The following is a 24,303-nucleotide window of genomic DNA, read 5'->3' as shown; positions in this document are numbered from 1 at the left end:
TGAAACTTGGGAGAGCTGCTACCAGTCAGCGTTGACAATACTGAGCTAGATGGACTAATGGTCTGACTCCATATAAGGTTGCTTCCTATGTTCCCATAGCCAGGCTTTGATCTGCTGTGGTGGATATGTGGACATAAGAAGCCACAGGGCTTTGCCTTATTTCTGAAGTGAGCATTCATCAGGCAGTCTCCAGCAAGCCCTGTCTATAAAAGTTTCTGTTTTCAGAATCTGCTGCTGCCTGTTTGTTGCAAGATGCAAGACAGGCCTCTGTTGCTTTGCAAAGCTCACCTGCTGCAGGAGCTCAGTGGCCAGAACTCTCTTGGTGTAGTGGGAGGTGGAGGAGGCAGAAAATGTGTTGAGCATTAATGAGAAGCTTGTCTGGGTGGGATTACCTGGCTGTCCCACATGTAGACCGTGATTAGAGAAATTTGGAAAGGTATTCTCCCCCTCCCCCTGAACCTCATCCTGACAATATTCTGGCTCTCAGATCCTTCAGAAAAAGGTGGGAAACTATTGAGAAAGCATTGCAAGACAAAGCAGAGGCCAGTCTCGCCTTTGTTTGATGCTCAGAAAGAACACTCTCCCATACTCTGCCTGTGCATTATAGGCACTAGGGATCCAAATAGTTCACTCCCAAACACTCAACCCTGATTCAACTTTCTCTTTCCTCTTCCCCTGCCCCGCCCCCCAGGTTCTCCAGGATGCGCTGCTGGAACTCTACCATCTGCTGAAGTTTGTGGTGCGCTGCGAACAGGATGAGGTCACTGTACTTCATGCACAGCTGGCCTTGGAGGAGCTGGATGGCATCATGAGGGAGCTCCTGTTTCCCCGTCAAACTCTTGAGAAAAAGATTGAGGTCCTTCCTTAGGGAAGCACAAGTGCCAGTGGATCAGAGGACTCCTGCTACTGTGCAGCACAACCTCAGAACTGTATCAGGATCTCTCAGGGAAATGGGGTTTGGGAGCCGACCAGCTGGGCTCTTGAACCCCTGTGGCCTCAGAAGTGCTAGTCTGCAATGAGGGAGTGGCTGGTCCTTGAGCTGTGGCTCCTGAGAGCAGACTGGGCCATTGCCTGCCTAGAACATTGCTCCCATGGGCAGATTTTGCAGAAATTTGACACTTATTCAAGCATGTCCCTTAGGAGGGAAGGACTGTCTTGGGACTGCTGCTGGGATCAGTCAATGCAATAAATTTCATAGGGGAAAACTTTCTTGTGTGGAAAGTGTGCATGCCTTCATAGACCAGGGTTCACATACCCCACCTGGCTGGTAGCAGATGGTGTCCAGTGGAGAGGGAGTCAAATTTAGAGCAGGTATAAGAGGAGTGGCTATGATCATGAATCACAGAGTCCCTGGCTGTAATCCCTGGTTGGCTGTGAAGTCACCAGCTGGCCCTACGTGAACTCCTGCCTTGTATCCTCTTCCTTGCTTTTTATGGGATGTTTCTTGTTTGCAAGAAATGAAGCTGAAGTGTGGTCCCGTCCTTCACAGGCCCTTGACTGGGGCATTCCATTCTGCCTTTTGCTTTTTGTTTTGGACTGTAAATGCAGCAGAGGAAAGTTTCTCTAGATTTCTTTTTTTAAAAATCCTGCATGACTCAGTTATAGGAAGTCAGCTCAACGAGTTTACACCTAATTGTACTTTGGAAATTCTGTAAAAATTGTATTTTAAAGAAATAACAGGAGGGGAACAAGTTCACACCTCAGAATGGCATGATGGAGCTTGAACAGTCCTCAGCCATCCCTTCTGTGGTGGCTAGAAAGGGACACTCAAGGCCACTGCCACATTGGCTGACTGATTAGTCCTCCCCAAAATCTTCACCTAGTGCAGCCTCATAGCTTAGCTCTAACAACAAAAAGAGTCAGTCAAGGCAAACTCCAGTATGTCCACCTTTTCGGTACACAATACAATAAAAGGAAGGTATGGAATGGCAGCTGCTGGGCAAGGCCTTCCACCACTCCAACCCTTTTCTTGAGAACTAGAGTAAAAAAGGTGCCACAGAGCATTAAAGGGAAACACTTCTTCTAGTCATCTTATGCAACAATGTTGACTGCTGCAATTGCATTCTTGACAACCTGGAAACGCTCAAACCTACTTCATACAAATTACTTTCATTGAAATATCCTGTTGTGTGTTGGAAACTTTGCTGATGCATTGAAATGCTTCTTCACTCTTGACTAATCCTAACACTCATCGGGAGTAGTAGCAGCTGCATGAATAGTGTATAATCTGTGGGCATGGAGCCTTCCACCAGGGATTGCTAACCTGTCCCCCGCCCCCGATGTTCCTGAAGTCACATTGTCCCCAGCCAGCATGGCCAGCGATGATGGACAACATCTGGAATGCCAAATACTTCATATCTTCAGCTCACACAGACACATAGGCAAAAAGCTTGCAGTCTGGGGCATGCAATGGAGAAAAGAGGAAGGAATGAAATAACACAGGCAAATAAAGTTGAATGTACTTAAGTTCCACTCTTGTTAGGTATGAGGATTAAAGGGCCAAGCTAAAGAGCATGAGGAATACCTGGCATGGGCCACTTGAAATGGAGAGAGTATGGCCTGGGAAAGAGGGATAAAATAACACTTTGAGGCCAGTACCAGGATGTTCATAATCCCCTCCCCCAAACTATTACTGCATAGATGACCTTTGGGATCATTTCCAACTCTACAATTCTATGATTCTGTGTTGGATTCACTGACTGAAGCTGATTCTGTAGTGGTTCTGTTGTGTTTTCCTTGACCCTGAACAGTGTGTGAGAGTTTAGGACAGGACTGAGTGAGGAGCATCAGTCCACACCATCCCTGGCCCCTCAACATCGCTTGCCATTGACCATGCTGGCTTGGGCTGTTGGGCATTGCAGTCCAGCAATATTTGTGGCAAGGAGGTGCACAGGTTTCCTGCTCCAGGTTTATAGAGAAGAAAAGGTGAAGGGTAGCTTCTTTGGGGCATAATGGTACCAATGCCCACTATAGTGCTGCCCTGCCTTCGTCTCCCCATTCCTGGCTTCCGAAGAACCAGCATCAATTTCCCTGTAAGGAGCAGCCCAATCCCTGAGCCCCTGCTCTCAGCCCCTTCCTTTTTCTCCTCTGCAAGTCCTGCTGGAGGGTGTCTGCTTGTCCCCAGGTGACCCCTCAAGCAGTCTGTGAACAGAGTGTGTGCTAACATCCAGCAGGTGTCTATCAGGAAGGAAGGGGTGCTCCAAAGACCCACAGACACCAGTGCTGGGTTGGGGGAGCAAGCACAGAGGGGTGAAATCTGTCTGCCTACCATGGCTTCAGGTAAAGAGGCTGCTTTCTATAGGGCGTCATGGATATGCTAGGAACTCAGGTTGTGCCACCAGCACTTCTGCTGGCAGTTGTTATGTGACTCTTCCGCAGCCTGCGAGGAACCAGCACACTGCAGAATAATGAGTTCCAGGGAGAAGGACCAGCAGCTGATGGCTAACAAACAAAACAAAAAAAAGGAGAGAAAGGGGGGTGGGGAAAAGCGAACTGAAGACAATTGTTCTTCCCAAGTTCCTGGATCACGCAAGGAAAGCCGTCCCTGAGAATAGCAACCCTGGTGAAGCTATTTCTACAGCCAGGGGGTGTTTAGAGAGATGGTTTTTATAGACTCCAGGAATAGCTATACAGTCTGTGCGTTGGAGGAAAGGGGGGTTGGGGGGGGAGCAGCAGCTCAGAAACTGTCATTGTCCTTGCAGGGGGAGTGCCGGGTTGCTGCAGGTTCCACTCCCTGGGGTAGGCGGTTTCTGTGCCCTTCTCTGTCCCAGGGCAGGGGGCTGCAGTCCCCAGAGTCCCTTAAAGGGTTCAGCCTTGCCTAGGTAGAAGGTTGACTGTTTGGGCTTTTTCCCCTTTCTTTTTTGGTACCTTCCTGCCCTGGGATGATTTTGCCTGGGCTCTGGCTCCTCCGCCCCTCCACGCTTGCTCCAGCCAAAGGTTATTGAATGAAAAGTCTCTTTTCTTCTTGGCTGCAATTCCGCCTCTGCAAACAAGGCGATTCCTGTGCAGGAGGGGGTGGGAAGCTGCTTCTCTACCTTGGAAAAGCAGGGTTTTCCCCCCCCTTCTCCTGAAGAGGCACAGAACCCTGAGCGAGAAGCCGTGCCTGGGAGCTGCCTTTGCATCAAAAGGTAAGATGTTGCAATGCTGGCGGTTCCACAATGGAGTGGGTTTGAAAGGCAGCACCTGCTGATACAGTCCTGGGCGGAGGGTGTGCATCTTGCCTGGGGTCCCCAACGGGCACTCTTGTCCCTGCTCCAGCCTCAGCCAGGCACCTGTGGTTTGCCATGGGGCAATTCCTGCTGCAGCTGGTCTAGCAAAGAGGAGAGGAAACCTTAAGCTCACAGCAGTCCTTTCTCTGCTCCCTCATTGTCCTTTAGATACTGGACCCCGGCAACTCGTGGGAGGGGGCCAAGGGGGTGTGTCTTGCGGCTGCGGCATGCCGAAAGGGACCCTCTTATAAGTGTCGTTTCTGCTGAGGGTGTCCCCCAAAGGGACCCCCTTCGCAGTATCACTCCTGGCCATTGTGCGCTTGACCCTTTGGGTGCTCTCTGAGTGCCTCCGCTGGATCCAGGGTGGCACACACTGAAACTCAGCCCCAGGCACTGCCTTCAGTTCCTGAAAAGGTGCAAGTGAGCTTGTATTAATCCTTTTGCATAAAGTGTGGTCCTGTAAATGGAGGATCCCCTTACAGCGTCTTTTCCAGACTGTCTCTGAATGACAAGTGGGAGGCAGTGAGAGCAGGCAGGGAAGAAATGGATCTGGATGCCTGGCTCTTTGATGGGCTCATTGCGTGGCCTTGGGCAAACTGTCGTCTGGTGGGACTTGCTTGTTTGTTCATCTGTAAAATGGGCACCACAGTGATCTTATGGGGTGGCTGTAAGGGAAAGCAGCATAACATCTGTAAGCTTCTTGCGCTGTTTTTAACAACAGGTAAATCATTTCACTAGCTGACTGGCTAGTGGGTTGCAGGGTGCCTCTGGAACAGTTGTGTCTGTTTGGGTGGGATAGCATCAACTGGGTGCTTCTGAGCAACTAAGTTGTGTGTTATGGCTCCACAGTAAACCAGAAGGCCTAAAGAAGGCTTATGGGCATTATTTGTAACTTTTGTGATCAGAAGGCCTTTTCAAACTTTTGTTGCTTTTGAACCTAAATGGCTTGCTGTTTAGACAAGTTCACTGAGACTGTGTGGAGGGCGAAGGAAAGGCCTAGATGAGCAATAGGGAGAGGGGGGATCAGGAAGGCCCCGGAGGAAAAGTAGCTCCTCAAACTGTCAACCTCTCAAAGGCCCCCTATTTAAAAAATAACACTTGCTTTGGATGGTTGAAGGTATTGAAAGGGATGCTTGTGAGGCTTGGCAAGGGAAAGGAAATGAAGGACAGGCCTACTTTTCCAACCAGCCTCGCCCAAGGAAGCTGAAGGTCCAAGAGGGTTTTGTGCTGCAAAGAGATTTGGAGGCCTCTTGAGAAGCACCCTTGCAAAACTTAAAAATCACTCCCAGGATTCTTTGGGGGGAAGTCATGGGACTTGCCCTGTGTTTGCTTTTGCTTGTGGGCACAGCTGTGGGGTCTAAAGAGATCGCTGAGAGCGAGGCAAGGCTCAGCTCTGAACTCTCTCCTGAAAGCCCTGCAGTTTGCCCCCTCCCATCTGATGTTCCTCAGCCCCTGGCAGTGCCCACCCCTTGCCTCAAGTTCCCCTCCCAGAGACAGGCTTTCTGGGGCAGGACCAGACCAGGGAGCTTCCACCTCTCTGGGATTTTACATCAAGAGCTTTAGAAGCCAGGCCAGCCATTTCCTAACTGTGAGTTTTTAAAACCTATTTACTTTCTTTTTGTGTGTGTGCCTGGACTTGGGGGCGGGGGCGGTGATTTTAGGAAGGGGTTAGGAGACCATAAACCACCAGAGTTGAAAAACCTTCCTGGGCCTGTTGAGGGAGCAAAAGCCAGATGGAGGTCAAAGCAGAGGTGGAGAAAATTGCTCAAGGTATCCTAAATTTTCTGTTCTGGTGCTTCAGTTGGCCTATCATAGAGTGAACCAGGGAACTGGGGATAGTTGTGGTGGAATCTTTTCCCTTGTGTAAGATTCAGAGGTCCCCTCAGAGACCCACCTTTCTGAAGCATTAGGGACAGTCAACGCAGGCACAGCATGTTGGGTGGTGTGGAGTTGTGACCCATTCATGCTTTTTTATGACATGGTGGCTAGGATTTTGCTCCTGCCTTCAGGGATCTTTGTATTCAGGGCTAGGAACCTGTGAGCCCAAGCTCAGGTTGCCTAGTGACTTTGGAAGTGGGGGATCAGGTCTGTACTTTCCCATGAAGCGTGTGCCTTGATTTGAGCCACCTGGAATTTGCCAGCATCTCCCTGACTTGTGTATGTCCCTCTAGTGATCAGAGTTGCAGAGTCCAGATTCTGCAGTGTGTGATATATGTGAATATGAAGATGAGTGGAGGGGGTTTATCCGATGCAGTTAGGTGGTCTTTTGTTATTTTTCTAGCTCCATGATTTTAGGAAGGGATTAATGGACTCATAAGTCATGGAAGTTCCTTAAATATGCACCAAGTAAGGGTTGTTAGTTGTTTTACAGTAGTTTTTGTAAGAATAACAGGGTCATTAATGTTGAGCTAATCTCTGGCATGCGTATGTGTGTATGGATGCGGGGAAGCCGTGAGGGTACTAAGCAGGCAGGTCAACTCTTAAGTTCTGCAATTGATAGGCTTGTGGTATAGTATATGAAGAAATCCTAAAGCAGAGCTTTCCAAACTGTGTGTTGCAACATGTTAGTGTGTCAGCTGCAGTGTGTAGGTGTGTCGTGCAAACACTCCCCGCGCGCCTCCTGGGGCTGGGAAAGGGGTTAGTTTAACCTCCAGTTTGCTATTAAAAGTGAATTACTGTGTCACGAAATAAAGCATGTCTAAAAAGTGAACAACCTGAAAAGCTCTGTCCTAAAGTCTTGCATGCCAGTTTATCTTGACAACTGGATTTTTGAGTTCAAGGAAATCACAAAGGTACCTGGGCCACCGGCCATTTGCTGACTACAGAATTCTCTGGGCAAATTTCTTCTAGGAACAAACACACACACTTTCATCTCTCTCAGTTTTTACATGTTTTTGAAGAGGCCCTGGCAAAATAGTGCATCTCTATGACTTTCCTTCCCTCTTCAGTTCAGGACCCAAATAAACCTTTTTGTTTGTTGTCAGAATATAATGGATGCAGGACTCAGGTGCACCTGTCAGGGATCAAAGTGAATGCTACCCACACAATGTTTCAGTTATTTGGGGAAAGATGAGAGGAGAGCTGAATGAAATCCATAATCTCGCTCTCCTGCTTCCCCATAATTTGTACCAAATCTTCCCTGCACCCTTGCCTCCCTGAAAAGCCTTCTAAAGAGACTAGCTGGGTGAGACATCACTCAAGATAAGGGAGTCATGGCCACTACAGACCCCCTCTAATTTGAGCACTGCGCCCACCTGAGGTGGGTTGGATCCCATGATGCAGACCTGATTATTTTACCTCCACAGTTGCCAATCGGTTTCTGAACGCAGGTGATTTTGTAGCCAGTTGTACTCATTTCGCTTACATTATCAGTTAAAGCAGCCCTCGCCAACCTGGGCCCTTTATATGTTTTGGACTACAACTCCATCAACCTCAGCATCATTCAGGTGTGCTGGCTGAGGCCAATGGGAAGTTGTAGTTCAAAGCATCAGAAGGACTCCAGGCTAGCAAAGGCTGTGCTGGTCCATAAGTATGTTCAGCAGATCGACTTCCCAAATATACATGTGATAGCCTAACCTGAAAGAGGGAGAGAAAATCCAGTTTGCAAAAGATTCCTTGCCTGGAGGTAATTCACTTGCCACCAGTGGCCAGCATAGCGGCTGTTTACAAGCCTAAATTAAGTTGCTAAAATCAGCAGCAGAGGAATGATCTGAACAGTAACAATTGGCTATGAAGTGAATGTTTGGGTATCATGAACAATAACTCAAGGGGAACAATGTTATAAGATCACTCAACGGTATTGCTAATGAAGGGTGCACTTAAGCCAACTCTTTAACTTGGACACATCTTGGGGAGCCCATTCTGCATTAGTTAATGCAGCCGCTAAACTAGGTAAAGTGGCTATTCTGTGACTTCCAGATGTTACTGGACTCCCATCATCCCTGATTATTAGCCATGTTTTCTGGGGCTGTTTGGAATTGGAATCTAACAATATTGGGAGCGGGGGAACAGATTAGCCTTTCCTGGGGTAAAAGGGTTATTTGCCGTTAGGAAAAATCCAGAATTCTAATAAAGGACTTCATTGCTTGATTGGATTTTGGAATTCTCTTTTCTACAAAATCCTTCCACTGTAGTGTTACTGATGTTCTAATTATTGTAATTTCCTTGGAAATCTCTGCAAACACCCAACCCTTTTTGCTAAGTTTAACTTAACAAAAAAGAAGGGTATTATATTTCACATGCATCTGAAGGCAAGGAGGTGTGAGATTCATGTGTGTGTGTGTGTGTTGAGGTGACAGGCAAGTGACGACAAGATTCTCTTAAGAAACAGACTTGTGTGTGATTCCTTAGTTCTCATCTGTGCTCTTCCCTACAAAGACTCTTGATAAAGTTATTATCCCCATTCAGGATTGTGTGCACAATCAAGTTTGGCAGGCCAAACCCAGTGTGTGTGTGTGTGTGTGTGTGTGTGTGTGTGCGCGCGCACACACACACACACACACACACACACACACACTATAAGTGGCTTCACTGCAACTCTCTCACACAAGAACAAAATGATCATAGATATCACCCAATATCACCCAAAACTAAAAATGCTTAAGAACACCCATCTATCTGAGCATCTCATTTTCCACAGTGGCCAACCAGATGCTTCAATGGGAAGCTCACAAGTAGGAAATGGGGACCTCTTAGCACATGTTCCTCAACTACTGCCTCTGATACTGCAGGTAGTATGTCGGCATCCTGGCTAGCAGCCACTGACAGCATCACCCTCTTTATCCTTCCCTTTAGCTACTCCCAGTACCCTTAATCTCCCCACTTTTAAAGCCACCTAAGGCTGTGTATACATCACCAACTTGAAATGCAGCCAGGCTGTTATTTTTCTCAATGTGGATCGAAGGTGGTTTGGGGGGAAATGCATCAGAATGCAGTATTTCCTAAGAAACAACAGGATAGATATGGATTGTGGCTAACTTGGTGTATATACCACTTCCCACACCAGCAGGGTGGGAGTGCATTGGATGCACAGTAAATGGAAGTGTGTACACAGCCTAAGCTAAGCTGGTGTTTTTCATGACATTTTTGATAACTCTATCCTTTGTCAAGAGGCTGTAGAAAAATATATTTGTGATAAAGGTGGAGGAGTTCTTAAGTCTTCTTCTTAATATTTTTAGATGTTCTGACTCTGCTCAGCCAGAGACACTGAAAAAAGAGCAAATAAAAAGGTGATTCTCATTTGTATAATGAGTAGGACTGTTGTTGATTTATTGTTTGGATTTAGTTGGTTAAATTTGTGTAAGTAAAAACAATAATTTTGAAGCAAATGGCTTGCTTTGTTTTTAGACAATCGACGTACATGTTTCACAGCAGATCTTCTCTAGGAAAATGCATTTCATCTGTTAGGAAGAAGGGAGAATGTACCTTCTGATATTGTGCTTAGCCACTTGCACTTGTTACAAATCTTTGCATTGGAAATGATATATATTGAAATAAATCTGCTTCCTGATTTATTGAAGGCAGCTTCGTAGTGAATTAAAAGCTTTTTTAATTGATTAATCAATGAAACGTTGCAGCCCCTAATACTGACTGGCAGAAAAAAGACTGGGTACGCTGTGATGGGAGTTGTTTGTTGCAGCTCCTTCTGGAGAAGACTCTCTGCAAGTCTTTAGCAACAAAACTGACAAGAGACTTTTATGGTACCTTAAAGGCTAACAGATTTAGGATGGCAGGAGCTCTTGTGGACTGTTTCATCCAATGCACAAAGGATGCTTCTAATTATTGGGACCTAATCCGATGCAGTGGATTTCAGGCCAGGAAGGCTACTGCCGGAATAAATCTTTAGGGTACCCCACGATTCTGGTTTTGAGGATTTCCCCCTCTCCCTGGTCCTCAGACTTGCTGTGCTGCTTCTCTGATGCCAGGGGCCACCAGCAAGGGCAGCTGAGTTGCCTCAGTGGAAATCTCATCTTTTATTCAGGTCCCTGCATGGAAAATAAGTGTGTGTGCAAGAACCTGAGCCTCCATCAGTCTGCATGTGGAGGAACCTTTCAGTCCTCCTGCTGCCCTCCAGATGTCTTGGACTGTAACTCCCATCAGACTCAGCCAGGTACTGGCTGGGACTGATGGGAGTTGTAGTTCAAAGCTCCCGGAGGGCACAGGGCTGTTGAAGGCTGAGAAAGAGGGTGGCTTGGCAGTGTCCTACGAGGAAAGGGGCAGGATCCCACCCCGCTTTGGTCTTTAGGCTGCAATGAACCTCCACATGCTGGGCACAAGCACCATGCGAGCTAGGGGTGGGGAGTAACTTCTGTGTTAGTGTGCTCTTCAAAGAGGTATGTCTCCAGATGTATGGCTAGCAAAGGCAATACCAACTTCCAGCCTGCGCGGATGGGGTGACTTTTTGGGGAAGTATTCACGAGTGTTTCAATTCACTCACTCACATTCACACACCCCGTCTTGAGCCGGTCCCCCCTTCCCCCAGCCGGCTCCCAACCGACCCTTGGCATTGGACGTGACATGACCAGAGTTGGGGGCTTCGCACGGAGGCTACCCAGCCCCACTCTGCCTTTCCTTTTGCGACCTTTCTTTCAGTCCCGACCTGACTCCGCTTGTGCAGCCTCTGAGTGGGGCAGGCGTGGGCTCCGTCGGGGCTCGAGCGGGGCGGCGGCGCGTGGGTGGCACCTCGGGAGGGGGGCAGGCCTGGTTCTGCCCCTTGCGCGCTCCTCCCCCGCCCCGTCGAGGCTGGGGTTGTGCTGGGCGCCTCCCTCCTCATCAAAAGCGCCGCGCCAAGCTGAGCAGGCGGGAGCGGCCGGGGGGAAGCCGCGGCACGGTGAGTCCGAGGTCCCTGGCCGGGGTGCGGGAGGGCAAAGACACGTGCCACACCCGATTCCCCGAGGAGCAGGAGCCGCATGTGCTAGTTCGGGCTGCTGGAGGGGGAAAGCGCTCTGCACATGCTCCGCGGTGGGCTCGCCTTCGCTCCAAAGCCAAACCTGGGGAGGGGAGGAGGACACTTCTCTGGACCAAGGTCTCAGCCTTTCAGGCTGGCCCTGGACAGGAACAAGGCTTTCTCATCTGCTTTCCTGCTTCGGGCTGAGCTGGGCTCCGGGGAGCCTCAGCCTCTCCTACAGGGCTTTCCGCCGCCCCGTCGGGCTTGCCTCCTGCGAGGCTCGGTTCGGGGCCACCATCACCGCCCTCTCTGCCTTTGTCGGTAGAGGCGCCCCCCCAAATCCCGCCCGCCCTTGCGAAGAACCCATCTCTCTGCCGGGTCCGCCTGCTCCCGCCAGCCTGGGTTCCGCTCCTACGGAGACTGGGCGATGCAAATTAACCGTTTCTCTCTCTTTCCCCAAGACCGGGCATGCATGGTGAAGAAGAATAAGGGGGCTTCCGCGGAGTCCAGGCTTGGCGGCATGGGGGAAAGAGGGTGCTATGGGGTTGCGCCCTGTACGCCCCCACCCCAAACTTAAGGGGCTGCGAGTCTACCGGGACACCAGAGGCGCCCCGGGTGCATTTGCCCTCCTTGCTCTCATGCGCGCACAGCAGGTCAGGCTGTGGAAGTGCAGGGCCGCTCCTAGCCGGGCAGGATCAGGCGCGCTTTGCAGTTGCGGACACGAGGTTCTCGGAGTCGATTGCTGGCGAGGTTCCGTGGCAAGAAGGCGCAGCGACAGCCTGGCTCAGCGGCGCACTCCTGCATCCCCGCGCTCCTGGCGCCCTCCAAATGTTGCTGGACTACAACTCCCAACATCCCGCGGACCCAGCGTGGCCCGGCCTCGGGGATGATGAGAGTTGGGAGTCAAAGAAGACCTAGTGGGCCACAGACTTCCCAGGCTCCCTGCTGCACCCAGAGTATCAGAGGGGTGCGCGTGTAGTACTTGCCAGGCAGATGTATTAACATGTGGCTCTTCCGCCACTGCCATCAACTACAACAGCTTTTTATCCAGTCCTGGGGTGGGGGCAACTGAAAATGCCTGAGCCAGAGCAGCTGAAAGCAGAACTGTCTGTTTCCTACAGTGCTATAGTTTTGTTTGATTGCCTATTTGCATCCTTTGTTTGAAGTATTGTTCCACAGTTATTTTTATTGCTGTTTTTAGTGCACTAATTGTAAACCGCCCTGGGATCCTGCCAGATTAAAGGCTGGGTAAAAACACAACCCGTCAGGTGACCTCCGACTGTCGGCCATAGTGCTAATGCAGAAATGCTGCAGCATTGTGGTAGAGCATCTGCTTTGCATGCAGAAGGTCCCCGGTTCACCTCCTGGCAGCATCTCCATGTGGACCTGGGAGTGCCCCTAGCCTCAAACCCTGGAGAGCCACTGCCAGTCAGGGTTGACATTGCTGAACTAGATGGGTCAATAATTGCCCCACTCTGTATAGGACACCTTGCCTTTCTCTATTCTTGCTCTGAGTTGTAATGCAATAAGATCTGAAAAGCTGGGGTACCCCTCCAGAAGTTGTTAGGCTTCAACTCCGGTCACCACTCCTCATGCTGACTGGGGCTGATGGGATTTGGAGTCCAACACCCTCTGAAGGTACACCGCCACCGCCAAGGAGTCAGGGAGGGCTCTTGCGTCTGTTGCTGTGGCCACAGTCTAACCGGGCCTCTCTGCCTCCTCTCCAGATGCCAGTGAGGCTCTCCACAGCCCTGCGTGTTTTTGGGACCAGCCTCTTTGCCGTGGTGGTGCTGGGGGGCATCCTCGCTGCCTACGTCACGGGCTACCAGTTCATCCACACCGAGAAGCACTACCTATCCTTTGGGCTCTATGGTGCCATCCTGGGCCTCCACCTCTTCATCCAGAGCCTCTTTGCCTTCCTGGAGCACCGGCAGATGCGCCTGGAGGGCCGGCCCCTGAAGCTGCGCTCCTCAGTGGCCCTCTGCATCGCCGCCTACCAGGAGGACCCCGACTACCTGCGCAAATGCCTGCGCTCCATCCAGCGCATCTCCTTCCCCAACCTCAAGGTCGTCATGGTGGTGGACGGCAACGGGGAGGACGATGTTTACATGCTGGACATTTTCAACGAGGTGATGGGCTCCGACCGGACAGGCTGCTACGTGTGGAAGAGCAACTTCCACGCCCGGGGGAAGGGCGAGTCGGAGGCTGGCCACCGCAGGGCCATGCGCCACATCCAGAGCCTCGTACGGCACAATACCTATACCTGCATCATGCAGAAGTGGGGCGGGAAGCGCGAGGTGATGTACACAGCCTTCTGTGCCCTTGGAGACTCTGTTGACTACGTGCAGGTGGGTGTCAGGGGGCGGAGCCCTGCTCCTTGCCCTTGCTAACCTGTTGTTGCTCTTCCTTCTCTGTGTCTTCCCATTCATGCTCATCCCACAACCCAGGCACTTGTCAGAAAGCAGAAAAAGGAAGGGGGAAGTATTAGCTACATGCAGAATGATTTGGAGAGAGACTTGGGTCTGGGCTCCTTGGCCCCCATAGTAAACACAGCCCTAAAGGGCAACTCTCTGTCTCCCTGCACCCTGATACGTAGGTGCTGTGAGCTTAAGAGGGAAGCAGGGCTACAATGAGCTGCTTCTTCACACTCTGGGGCCTGAACATGTAATCAGCCCCTCTTTGGAGCAGCTGGTTGCTTCTCCTTAGCTCAGTGGTAGAGCATCCGCCTTGCATGCACAAGGTTCCAAGTTCAATCCCTGGCATCTCCAGGGAGGGCTGGGAGAGAGACCCCTGCCTGAAATCCTGGAGAGCCGCTGCCAGTCAATGTAGAGACAATACTGAGCAAGATGGACCAATGGGTTGACTCAGTATAAGACAGCTTTCTATGATCCTGAGTGTTAGAGCACCTGTTTTGCATGCTGAAGGTCCTGGGTTCACTCCCCAGTGACATTTCCAGCTTGGGAAGGATGGAAAGCTACTGTAGACAATACTGAGCTGGGTGGACAAATGGGTCTGATTTGGTATAAGGCAGCTTCCCCAGTTCCTTAAGCCCTTTGTATAGAATCTTGAGGACTGGAATCTTGATTTATTTTTTTTTAGGAAAGGCCACAATTGAGTTGCAAAGCAGTGGATTCAATCCCCAGGTTCAATTCCCAGTATCTCCAGGTAGGGCTGGGAGAGACCCCTGTCTAAAACCACAGAAAGCTGCTGATCAGTGCAGGCAACGCTGAGCTAGATGCATCCAGGCAGCTTCCAATGTTCCTCCTGAGTTGACAACTCGGCCTCCAATCTGACAGCAGAAAAACAGTTCTTCTTTCACCCTGGTGTAAGCACAGAGGCTTCTCCTCTGCTCCCTTCCACTCATGCACTGTAGTTCTGAGCAGCAGGTGTAGCAGAAAGGGATGGCAGAATGTAATTGAGGGTATATATATATTGATATATTCCATATATACACCCCCCTTTCTTTCATTATGGAACCCAAGCATGGTTCCCAAGCAATCTCATCCAAGTGCTGACCAGCCCCAGACCTGCATCATTTCAGCAATATGATGGCCTAATGTGCCTTCAGCACCTTCTGGGGGACCTCTTTGCAAGCAGAAAACTGGCAGACAAAGGAGAGAGCTAGTACCTCAGCCCTTCATTAGGTGCTCTGCTTTTCCATTTACAGGGGGTTTTAACTTATGGAGGCATTCAAAACAGGACCTGAAGGTGAAAAGTGTTGCAGTCCATTCTTCCATTTCATTCTGCTGTCTGAATAGACCAGCTCTGGGCTCCTTGCATAAGAGAGGAGGCAGATGCAGGGTATGCCCATACTGTATCTCTCATTTTGGGATTTGCTTCTGTTTTCTGCTTCCCTGCCCTCCAAAAATGCAGGATTCTTCAGCTGGGCCTGATCCCCCTTCTCTGGCCTGCATGGCTGCTAAACAGGTATCAGCTGCCACCTCAATATAGCATGCTACCTTATACAGTCAAGACACCCCGGTCCATCTAGTTCACTATTATCATACATGTCCAGGGTTTCAGGTAGGGGACCAGGAGATGCCCTTGGGGATTGAACCTTCTGCATGCAAAGCAGGTGCTCTGTCACTAAGCTAAAGCCCTACACCGTACATGCTCTTGGGTGCAGGTGCCCTGTGATTCTTCTGCCTTCACCTGCTTGGGGACCTTACAATACCTGTTTGGCAATGGAGACCGGCTCCCTCTCTCGTCTGTACCTGGTGTGACATCCTCCTCCCTGCCACTTTCGGTCTGTGTTCACATGAAGAAGTGTCCAGGAGAGTTTGTGTCACTTCTCTATCATTCACTTACACTTACACTTATTATTATCATTAGTTAAACTTGTTAATTGCTTTCTCAGGATGATGCAGGCTAATGATAAAATACATTAAGTGCAAACTCACATAAAATTCTGAGATTAACCGTAATAGAACCAATATTCCAATGACTGCATCAGTTATACAAACACATACTATGTGTATGTATGTACAAGTGTGTGTGTGTGTGTGTGTGTACACACAAATATGTATAAATACACACACTCAATATGCACAGGCACAGAGATCTGAGTACATTCCTCATTCTCCTCCCCTGGTCCACCTCTCATTGGAGCTTCAGGAAAGTTGCAGTTCTCCTCCACCCTGCATGCCAGAGTACAAAAGAGCCCTTTACTCCCTGGGAAGGTGTGGAGCAGGGTCCCCCAGGGGCAACATGCAAAATTGTTCTGAAGGAGGTGGGGGCGTGCATTCCACTTGAAGGAAACGTCCATATGTACGCTTTCTCTCCCCATACAAACAGTGTAATATTTGTCAAAAAGAAGCTGCTATTTGTGTGAACATTCCTTAAGGGAAGGGACCTACAAGGGTGTCCTGACAGGGTATCTTTCTTTCCCTGGCAGGTGTGTGACTCTGACACAGTCCTCGATCCAGCCTGCACAGTGGAGATGCTGCGCATCATGGAGGAGGATCCTCGCGTCGGGGGAGTTGGCGGGGATGTCCAGGTGTGGACCTGAGAGCACATGGCTATGCAGAGTGTCTGGCTCAGATAATGCTCACGGGGATGGCTCCTTTGGGCAGCCTTCCCAGAGTTGGTCCTCTTCCAGCTGTTTTGAACTACAACTCCCATCAGGCTCAGTGTCTTGCAGCTTGCTGGATGGGGTGCATGGTAATCCAAAACAGCTGGAAGAGGAGGCCTTCTGTCCCTCAATAATTGGGGTCAGCCACAGGTCAGCTTGATACGCATCTGTGGGTAAAGAAAACTGGTACAGGAGCCAACCTGTCCATTGGAGGGAGGGTTGTGGAGGGCCCATGACTCAGCGTTGCCTCTTCCCCCCAGATCCTGAACAAGTACGACTCATGGATCTCCTTCCTGAGCAGCGTGCGCTACTGGATGGCCTTCAACGTGGAGCGGGCCTGCCAGTCCTACTTTGGCTGTGTCCAGTGCATCAGCGGCCCCTTGGGCATGTACCGCAATGCCCTGCTGCAGCAGTTCCTGGAGGACTGGTACAACCAGACGTTCCTGGGCAGCAAGTGCAGCTTCGGGGATGACCGCCACCTTACCAACCGGGTCCTGAGCCTGGGCTACCGGACTAAGTACACGGCCCGCTCCAAGTGCCTGACTGAGACGCCCACCAGGTACCTCCGCTGGCTCAACCAGCAGACGCGCTGGAGCAAGTCCTACTTCCGGGAGTGGCTCTACAACGCCCTCTGGTTCCACAAGCATCACCTGTGGATGACCTACGAGTCGGTGGTGACGGGCTTCTTCCCCTTCTTCCTCATTGCCACCGTCATCCAGCTCTTCTACCGCGGGCGCGTCTGGAACATCCTCCTCTTCCTTCTGACGGTGCAGCTGGTGGGCGTCATCAAGGCCACCTACGCCTGCTTCCTGCGCGGCAACGTCGAGATGATCTTCATGTCCCTCTACTCCCTGCTGTACATGTCCAGCCTCCTGCCGGCCAAGATGTTTGCCATCGCCACCATCACCAAGTCCGGCTGGGGCACCTCCGGCCGCAAGACCATCGTGGTCAACTTCATCGGCCTCATCCCAGTCTCCGTCTGGGTGTCAGTGCTGCTGGGTGGGCTGGCCTACACTGCCTACTACCAGGACCTCTTCACAGACACGGAACTGGTCTTCCTCATCTCGGGAGCCATCCTCTATGCCTGCTACTGGGTGGCGCTGCTCGCCCTTTACCTGGCAATTGTGGCCCGGCGCTGCAGCAAGCCCCAGGAGGAGTACAGCTTGGCGTTTGCGGAGGTGTGATGAGGGTGAAGGTGGGGGGCGGGGAGTGCAATAATGGCAAAGGACTGGCAACCTTTCCCCACATAGTTGTGGGGCTTCAGGAGGGCTGGCCCCCCCACCCTGCTCAGGACCTGATCCAGTTTTGAAATGTCCATCCTGGAAGCAAATTGGCAGATTCAGGAGTGCATCACTGGGGAAGGAAGCCAGAGCCTCGCAGAACGGATCCTGCTCGGTGGGCTTCTGGATCCTGCCCCTGCAGAAAGCTCAACAGCTCCTAGGAAAAGTTTCCACCACCAGGTGTCCCTGTCGTTCTATGCAAATGACACTGCCTCTCCCCAGAATAGCACCAATGTGGCAGGGATGACCTCTGTGGCCGGTTCAGGGTACAAGAGTCATTGTAGCTGATGGGGGTGCAGTTTTTACAGGGAGCAATAATAATCTCGTGGAAATCTGTTAAAGAAGGGGCCCTTCTGTGCCCAGCGAAGAGACCATCAATAGGTTTTTGATCTTCCCTAGGAAGAGCTTTAAGGAGTTTGTAAGGGTTATTCTCTGTTCATGGGAGAAGCAAGTGGGACTTGAGCCACTGACGTCAAGGGGTTACTTTCTAGGCAGAGGCCCCACAGGAGGTGGGGTGACAGGGCAAAACATGTGCTCCTTCCAAGAGGGGCTCCCTTCTGCCTGTAATCACTGCAGCTGCAGGACTGGAGGGAAATTTACTGAGAGGGAAAGGCTGGCAGTAGAAAAAACTACATTTGGGCCATAGCGGGAACATGCTGCTGCCCAAAGAATACATCAAATGACTAGGCTGCCCATTTCTAAACAAACATAAAATACTTGAAAGCTCCCAGATTGGCCCAATACAGCATGAGCCACAGCTACTGTGAATTCGATAAAACAGGTTGCAAACTGGATTGGTCAAATGTCTTCAGCTCCTTCTGGAGTTTTGGGGGGTGGACCACCTATTGCTACCTCCCTTTTTAGTCCAGGACTACGGATCATGCAAGTGGCCTTACAGATAGATGCTGTAGGGACTCCCAGTTCCCTGACCAGTTATTGAACTCCAACTCCTGTCATCCCTGACATTGCTGGCTGGAGCTGGTATGAGCTGGGAGTCCAACAACATCTGCTTGGGGAAGGCTGCTATAGACCAGGTATCTTCAACCTTTCTGGACCTTTTCAGTCCCAGGACCCACTTTTAACCAAAGCATGCATGTAAAGATCTATTGCTTAACCTTCCACAATATCTGCATGGTGGTAGAGCAGGCCATGGCCCACCAGTTGAAGACCAGTGTTCTAGACCATATTTTGTTATGCTTGGGTAGGGGTGTTAAAATACTTTAATGCTGTGAACAGAGCTGCCTGTCTGGAAATCTTCCTTTGGACCAGCCTCTCTCTCTTGGCTTCTGCTTAGACTGGGCCTCCTAACTTTCTGGTGCTTCTCCTACAGTGCTTCTCCTCTCCCCCTGGTGCTCTGCCAACATGGCCACGTTACACTTCCAACTCAGAGAAGGGGGAGAAACGGAGGACAGTGGTGCTGCTTTTGGGAGGCCACTGCCACCCAGTCTAAAAGCCATTTCTTGATTCACAATCTGCATCTCTGCCCAGCCCTTAAAACTCATTCCAGCTGGGACACCCCCCCTTCCCTTTCAACACAGGCACCTTCTTGCTGAAAGGGAGGGGGGGGGGCTCCCAGCTTCAGCTGGCAACAAGCTCTGGGCAGCTTTTATGCCAAACTCACATTGCTGAGATGGAAGTGCTCACCAGTTGTTCCTTGCCTGTTCCTAAGCTAGCAGGTCAGCATGGGAACAAAGTGCTTAGGCACTTGCTGTAGTAAATCCACTGTCATCTCCATGCTTCCAGCATAGGCAAAGGCACAGATTTTCTGCAATTCCATTCGTGCAGAATGTGGAGGTCTGAAAAATCTCAGATTCCCTCCTTTTTATGGCTAAAAGAAAACAAACCAAGTTTCTACAGTTCGTATTTTTACAAAAAGTTCTGAAAATGTATAAGCAATATTTGCAAAACATCTCAGAGATGTTTTGAGTAGGAATGCTTCTTTAGTAGCTTACTTGTATTGTTCCTTTGGCCTCCACTCTGCTTCTTGAAAAAAAAGGGGGTTCTAAATTCAACAGTTATAAAACAGATGCCAAATAAGGCAGGCACATTTTTGTTTAGCCATATTTGTGTGGACCTTGATTTACAAAAATTTGTTTGCTTGCAAAAAATTAAAACAGGTTGCTGCAGAATTTGCTTAGAGCAGCAGTATTCCAAAGTTGGCTCTTTCTTGCTTCTCAAGAGAAGCACTAGAAGGCCCTGTATGCTGGAGACTGGCTGACATTGGCCACACAACTTCCTGGTCCCCACAGGCACTGTGAATCCAATTGGTCGACAAGGAGCAGAGTGAAGAAACTTTCTGATTAGAGCAGATGTATATTTATTATTACCTTTCACCTCCAAACTAAAGAGGGTGTTGTGTGTGTGTGTGTGTGTGTGCGCGCGCGCGCACCACACACACACACACTGGACAGGCTCCAACAACTTTTGTTTTCCTTGCTATGTAAGGGAGCTGAATAATCCCTGGGATGCAAAAGTAACTTGGATGCTTTTGCTCCAGATATGCTTTTGGGGGGTATGAGGGAGGTGGGCACACAGTCTTTTAGTGTATTGGATTTTTGTTTTTTCCAAATACAAAACTTGCCCATCAGCAATGAGGCTAGACACCTGATTTTTACAAAACCAAGCAACTTCTCAGGATTCCACAAGAGACTTCTGTACCAAAATACAGTGGTACCTCGCAAGACGAATGCCTCGCAAGACGGAAAACTCACAAGAAGTTTTCCGTTTTTCGAGGTGCTTCGCCAGACGAATTTCCCTATGGGCTTGCTTCGCAAGAAGAAAGCCCATAGGGAAATCTCCGGGGACCTCTTTTAAAATGCTGGCGGTCGGGACCAAAGACTTTCGCCCACCGCTGGCCTTCAGAAGAGGTCCTGGACCTCTTCTGAAGGCCGGCGGGGGGCAAAAGTCTTTGCTCCCCCCGCCTGCCTTCCCGGGACAGCGGAGACTTCTCCGCTGTCCCGGGGGCTTTTAAAATGCTGGCGGTCGGCAGCAAAGCCCTCCTGTCCCCGGAGCTTGCGGGGCGGGAGGTGGGGAGAAGGGCTTTTCTTCCCACCGCCAGCCTTCAGAACAGCCTTCTGAAGGCTGGCGGTGGGAAGAAAAGCCCTTGTCCCCCCCCCCCCCCGCCTTCAGAAGAGGTCGGGGGACAGACTGTCCCTGGACCTGGTCTGAAGGCGGTTTCCATAGGAACGCATTGATTGATTTTCAATGCATTCCTATGGGAAACCGTGCTTCGCAAGACAAAAAACTCGCAAGAAGAAAAAACTCGCGGAACGAATTAATTTCGTCTTGCGAGGTACCACTGTAATATTCTGTGCTATGACCATGCCCCCTCCTAGGAACAGAGGGCACCTGATCTATCTTTTGGCCTTGGTGCTGTTCAGGAGCCTTACCAGTGCCCATCTTCCTATACTCCTTTCTGCCTCAGGCCAGTAAGCTGAGTCTGACTTTGTCCTGCTGCTGCTGCTGCTGCTGCTAGGGGTTCCACTGCCCCAATTCCAAGTTCTCTCTCTGCTGCTTTCTTTCTGCCCATCCCACACAAGGTCCTGAATGCTATCCAAGGTGCCATGTTGCTTCATGAGTGGGCAAAGGGCAGCTTGCTACTCCCATGGGCCCATGTGGCTGGGAGGAAGACTGAAGTGGCACCAGTGCCGATTCTGTCCTGCCACCTCTGGAAGGCAGATGGAGTCTGCACTGCCATCTAAGAAAGCAATAATGGCTCTTGGGCTGCAAGCTCCCTTTATCTAGGCACAGACTAGTGAAGAACTTTCCTATGCTGGGGACTGACTGCATAAACGAAGCTGGGATAGATGTCTCCTTCCACTACTGCCATCAGAAAGGGCTGGTCTGCCCTCCCCCGCCCCCCCCCCCGCTCTGGATTCAGCATAACCTCACACCCTAAGGGCTGATTGCCTAGCTGTTTCCCAGGGGCCCCAACCAGCTTCAAAAAGAATGGTTCTAAGCAATTCTTTGGGTGGCTGGGGGAGCGTATGGTACTCTCTGGCAAGAAAGAATGGCTGCTTTGCAGGCTAGGAGAGCTTGCAGCCCACACTAGAGCCTGCCTTTTAAAAGGCTGCCCTGTTGGGGGGAGCCATGTGAAACAGTAACTGCTTGCTCTGTAACCTGCCTAAGGCAGATGCCTCCCTGCAAAGAGCTGCCAAATCAAACTGTTGTATGGACAGGGCTGATCAGCGTTGAGAGTGCATGAGTATCTGACGGCCTTTAAAGGCTGCTCCCAAGAAACACTGTGGCAAAAGATGGAGAGCTTCCTCAAGTCCCCCTTTCCAGCTGTGCATCCTTCCTAATTGCGAATGTCTGGAAATGCTGCTTTCTGCCCGTGCTGTTCTCTGCGGCCTGCGCTGGTCCCAGGCATGAGAGTGGAGGGATGGGTGGGTAGGGTGCCAGGCTTTGCTCCCCCTCAATTCCCTGCTCTGGGCTGCATCCCTTTTTCTATGTTACTCCGTTTGGGTTTCTCTTATTTAAAATGAAATTTGTAGAATTTTTTGTACTCTTTGGTAACAAACACTAGTTGATTGCTTAAAGTTATTTGTAAACCTATTTATTTTTTACCTGCATTTTCATATTTTTTATAAAGGTTGTTTGGTTTTTTTTACTATGATGCATTTGTTACAATAAAAAATACCTTGCAAACAAGATGGTCTAGAGTATATTTGGGACTTTTTCTGCCCATCCACTCCCTTCACCAACGTGCACACAATCTGAGTGGGGTGGGAGGAAGACACTGGCAGGGGCAAAGAACCAGGTCTAAGCTAGCTGAAATCGGCAGGAAATTTCAGCCTTATTTCCCTTTCAGCCATTCTGATTTCCTATTTGCCAACAAGACCTCCCCAAAGAACTGGATTTCAATAGTCACCCCCCTCCCCCAAAATGTCTTAGAGACAGAAAATAAAGGCAGAACAGAACCTAATCATCTCCTAGTGTCTGAGAAAGAGAACCCCATTTCTCAAAAGGCACTTTAGCAACAGCTGAGCTCCCCACCCCGGGAACCCAAGGCAAAAAGCACAATGCTATGGTCTCCAAGAGTGCTGAGCTCCTTGAAGAATGGAATCAAGAACCCTGGAAGAACTAAGTGACCAGCCCGGACCATAATGAGGCTTGAGTTTCTGCAGGAGATAACTGTAGAGAGTCAACAGTGCTGACTAGAACTGGTGGGAGTGTTAGTCCAGAGGACATCAGGTTAGCAATGGTCACCAGCCTTTGGGAAAGGATCTAAGCAGAAACCCAGAGCAGAGTCCTCCATCCCTGGGATGAAGATCTGGCTAATATTACTCAGGTGTCCCAATAACTTTTATTTGTTCAGTGGGCTCTGGATTTTGGGGCAAGGGGCTCAGCACTTTAGCAAAGACACCGGGTTGAATCCCACAGCTGAGCTGCTCTTGGGGAAAGCACTGGCTATTTGAACATACTGGGCATGGGTGCTGGATTGTCCCAGACACTGGCTTTAGTCCCACAAAGGCTGGCCTCTGAGATAAGGCAGTTCTCCCAAGGGCTGGGTTCACATAACAGACTGCATAACCCAGAACGAAAGGCACTGAATTCCAACAAGCTGGCTTAGTGGACAGGATTTGTCGCTTTCGGCACAGTCCCTGGCACTCTGCAAGGAAGTAGGCAGACCTTCCTCCATGCGAACGAGGCACCAGTGTGCTTGGAGGTGGGCTGCAGCATCCTCACGCTTTCTTGGCCACATTGGTGATGATGGGCTTGGGGCGGGTTTTGAAGAGCAGCTTCTTCTTTATCAGGGCAGTGACTGAGTAGTGGCCTGGTCCCAAGCTTGACTCGCTCCCAGCCACTGCTTGCTTGGTAAGGACGGCAAAGGGCTTCTCTAGATGCACAACTTTACCATACAGGATGTGGTGCCCCACAATGAGCACAGGGACTCCCTAGAGAGAGAGATCAGACAGTGGGGACACTCAAACCTTGCAGAGAGAGTGGTATAGAAGGAAGCCAGCCTCAGCCAAGAACTCCCCCCACATCTGCAAGCACCTGGCTAGTCCCTCACCTCTTTGGTGTAATGCAGGTCCCCCAAGAGCCTCCCTGCTAGGCCAGCCCCAGATCGCGATTCCAGCTCGCCTTGGAGCTCCATCAGCACCCACTCCGCCAGACCTCCAACCCCATCGCTGCAAGGAAAAGACAAGGAAGGGAAGGGCTGTTATAGGTCACGAGGTGTAGCAAAGAGATCCTTTCTGAACCATCACCGCTAGAAGCCAGTGCAGACTCACCGGGACACGACCAGCTGCACCATCGTCCCACGGTTCCTCTGCAACAAGGAGAAAAGGGGTTTGGAGGCGGGGAGAGAATGGGCAAGACCCAGATTCTCCCTCGTTCACCCCAGCGGGGCTCCCGGCCCAGAGGCAGCTAAGGAGCAGTCCCCCACCCGCAGCACTGCCAACCTCGGGCAGAGATCCCCCTTTCCTACGAAGACCTGCCCGCGGGCCCCCCTCTTCCTGGCCCTGCGATGCCGAGGGCGGTGGCCAGTCCGGTAGCCTCAGACGAGCAAACTGACGCAGCCGCAGCATCCAGCAAATAGGGCGAGCCGCTTCCCTGTGCTTGTTCCAAGGACAGTGTTATGTACTGAGTTGGTCCTATTCAACTCAGTACATAACAGACAGGAACTCTGCACGCGCTCAGATTCACTCTCATCCCTGGACGCCGGGGGATCCAGAAACTCCGCGCCCCAGCGCCTCTGTGGGAGCGACACTGTGCACGTGCTCAAGAGCGCGCTCGCCGCTTTTCTTTCTCTCTCCCCCCCCGCCAGCTCCGCCACGCACCTCACTCAGAATCTCCCGAACCTCCCGCCTCGCCGAAGCCCCGGAAGTCCCTCCCCTCGCCCCTAGATGACTT

The 24,303-nt window shown here is 50.7% G+C and overlaps 3 protein-coding genes across 9 annotated transcripts in view; 2 read left to right on the top strand and 1 right to left on the bottom strand.

Annotated features, from left to right (window-relative positions):
• The window catches only part of TANGO6 (transport and golgi organization 6 homolog), a 48,514-nt gene extending 47,305 nt beyond the window's left edge, over positions 1-1,209 (top strand). For all 3 annotated transcript variants that reach the window (XM_053399876.1, XM_053399875.1, XM_053399874.1), the window contains one exon: positions 692-1,209. In XM_053399876.1, coding sequence (XP_053255851.1) covers positions 692-868 — 177 coding nt within the window. In that variant the 3' untranslated portion in view covers positions 869-1,209. The remainder of the gene's footprint in view (positions 1-691) is intronic.
• Positions 1,210-2,334: 1,125 nt separating this feature from the next.
• HAS3 (hyaluronan synthase 3) lies at positions 2,335-18,682 on the top strand. Of its 3 annotated transcripts, none has more exons than XM_053399888.1 (4): positions 2,335-4,127; positions 12,822-13,442; positions 15,989-16,090; positions 16,426-18,682. In XM_053399888.1, the coding sequence occupies exons 2-4, from the start codon at positions 12,822-12,824 to the stop codon at positions 17,347-17,349; spliced, it is 1,647 nt and encodes a 548-aa protein (XP_053255863.1). In that variant the 5' UTR covers positions 2,335-4,127; the 3' UTR covers positions 17,350-18,682. The 3 variants fall into 3 exon arrangements, with proteins under 3 accessions (XP_053255863.1, XP_053255862.1, XP_053255864.1); XM_053399887.1 differs by having other exon boundaries at positions 2,335-5,796; XM_053399889.1 differs by lacking the exon at positions 2,335-4,127 and adding an exon at positions 10,877-11,037.
• Positions 18,683-21,984: 3,302 nt separating this feature from the next.
• CHTF8 (chromosome transmission fidelity factor 8) lies at positions 21,985-24,302 on the bottom strand. Of its 3 annotated transcripts, none has more exons than XM_053399901.1 (4): positions 24,231-24,302; positions 23,682-23,719; positions 23,462-23,579; positions 21,985-23,342 (listed from the first exon to the last, which is right to left on the bottom strand). In XM_053399901.1, the coding sequence occupies exons 2-4, from the start codon at positions 23,702-23,704 to the stop codon at positions 23,130-23,132; spliced, it is 354 nt and encodes a 117-aa protein (XP_053255876.1). In that variant the 5' UTR covers positions 23,705-23,719; positions 24,231-24,302; the 3' UTR covers positions 21,985-23,129. The 3 variants fall into 3 exon arrangements, with proteins under 3 accessions (XP_053255876.1, XP_053255875.1, XP_053255874.1); XM_053399900.1 differs by lacking the exon at positions 24,231-24,302 and adding an exon at positions 24,097-24,212; XM_053399899.1 differs by lacking the exon at positions 24,231-24,302 and adding an exon at positions 23,853-24,018.
• Position 24,303: the final 1 nt, after the last annotated feature.

The sequence above is a fragment of the Podarcis raffonei genome, chromosome 8 (assembly GCF_027172205.1).
Source record: "Podarcis raffonei isolate rPodRaf1 chromosome 8, rPodRaf1.pri, whole genome shotgun sequence".
Classification (NCBI taxonomy): Eukaryota; Metazoa; Chordata; class Lepidosauria; order Squamata; family Lacertidae; genus Podarcis; species Podarcis raffonei.
This window is presented reverse-complemented; position numbering and strand designations above follow the sequence as displayed.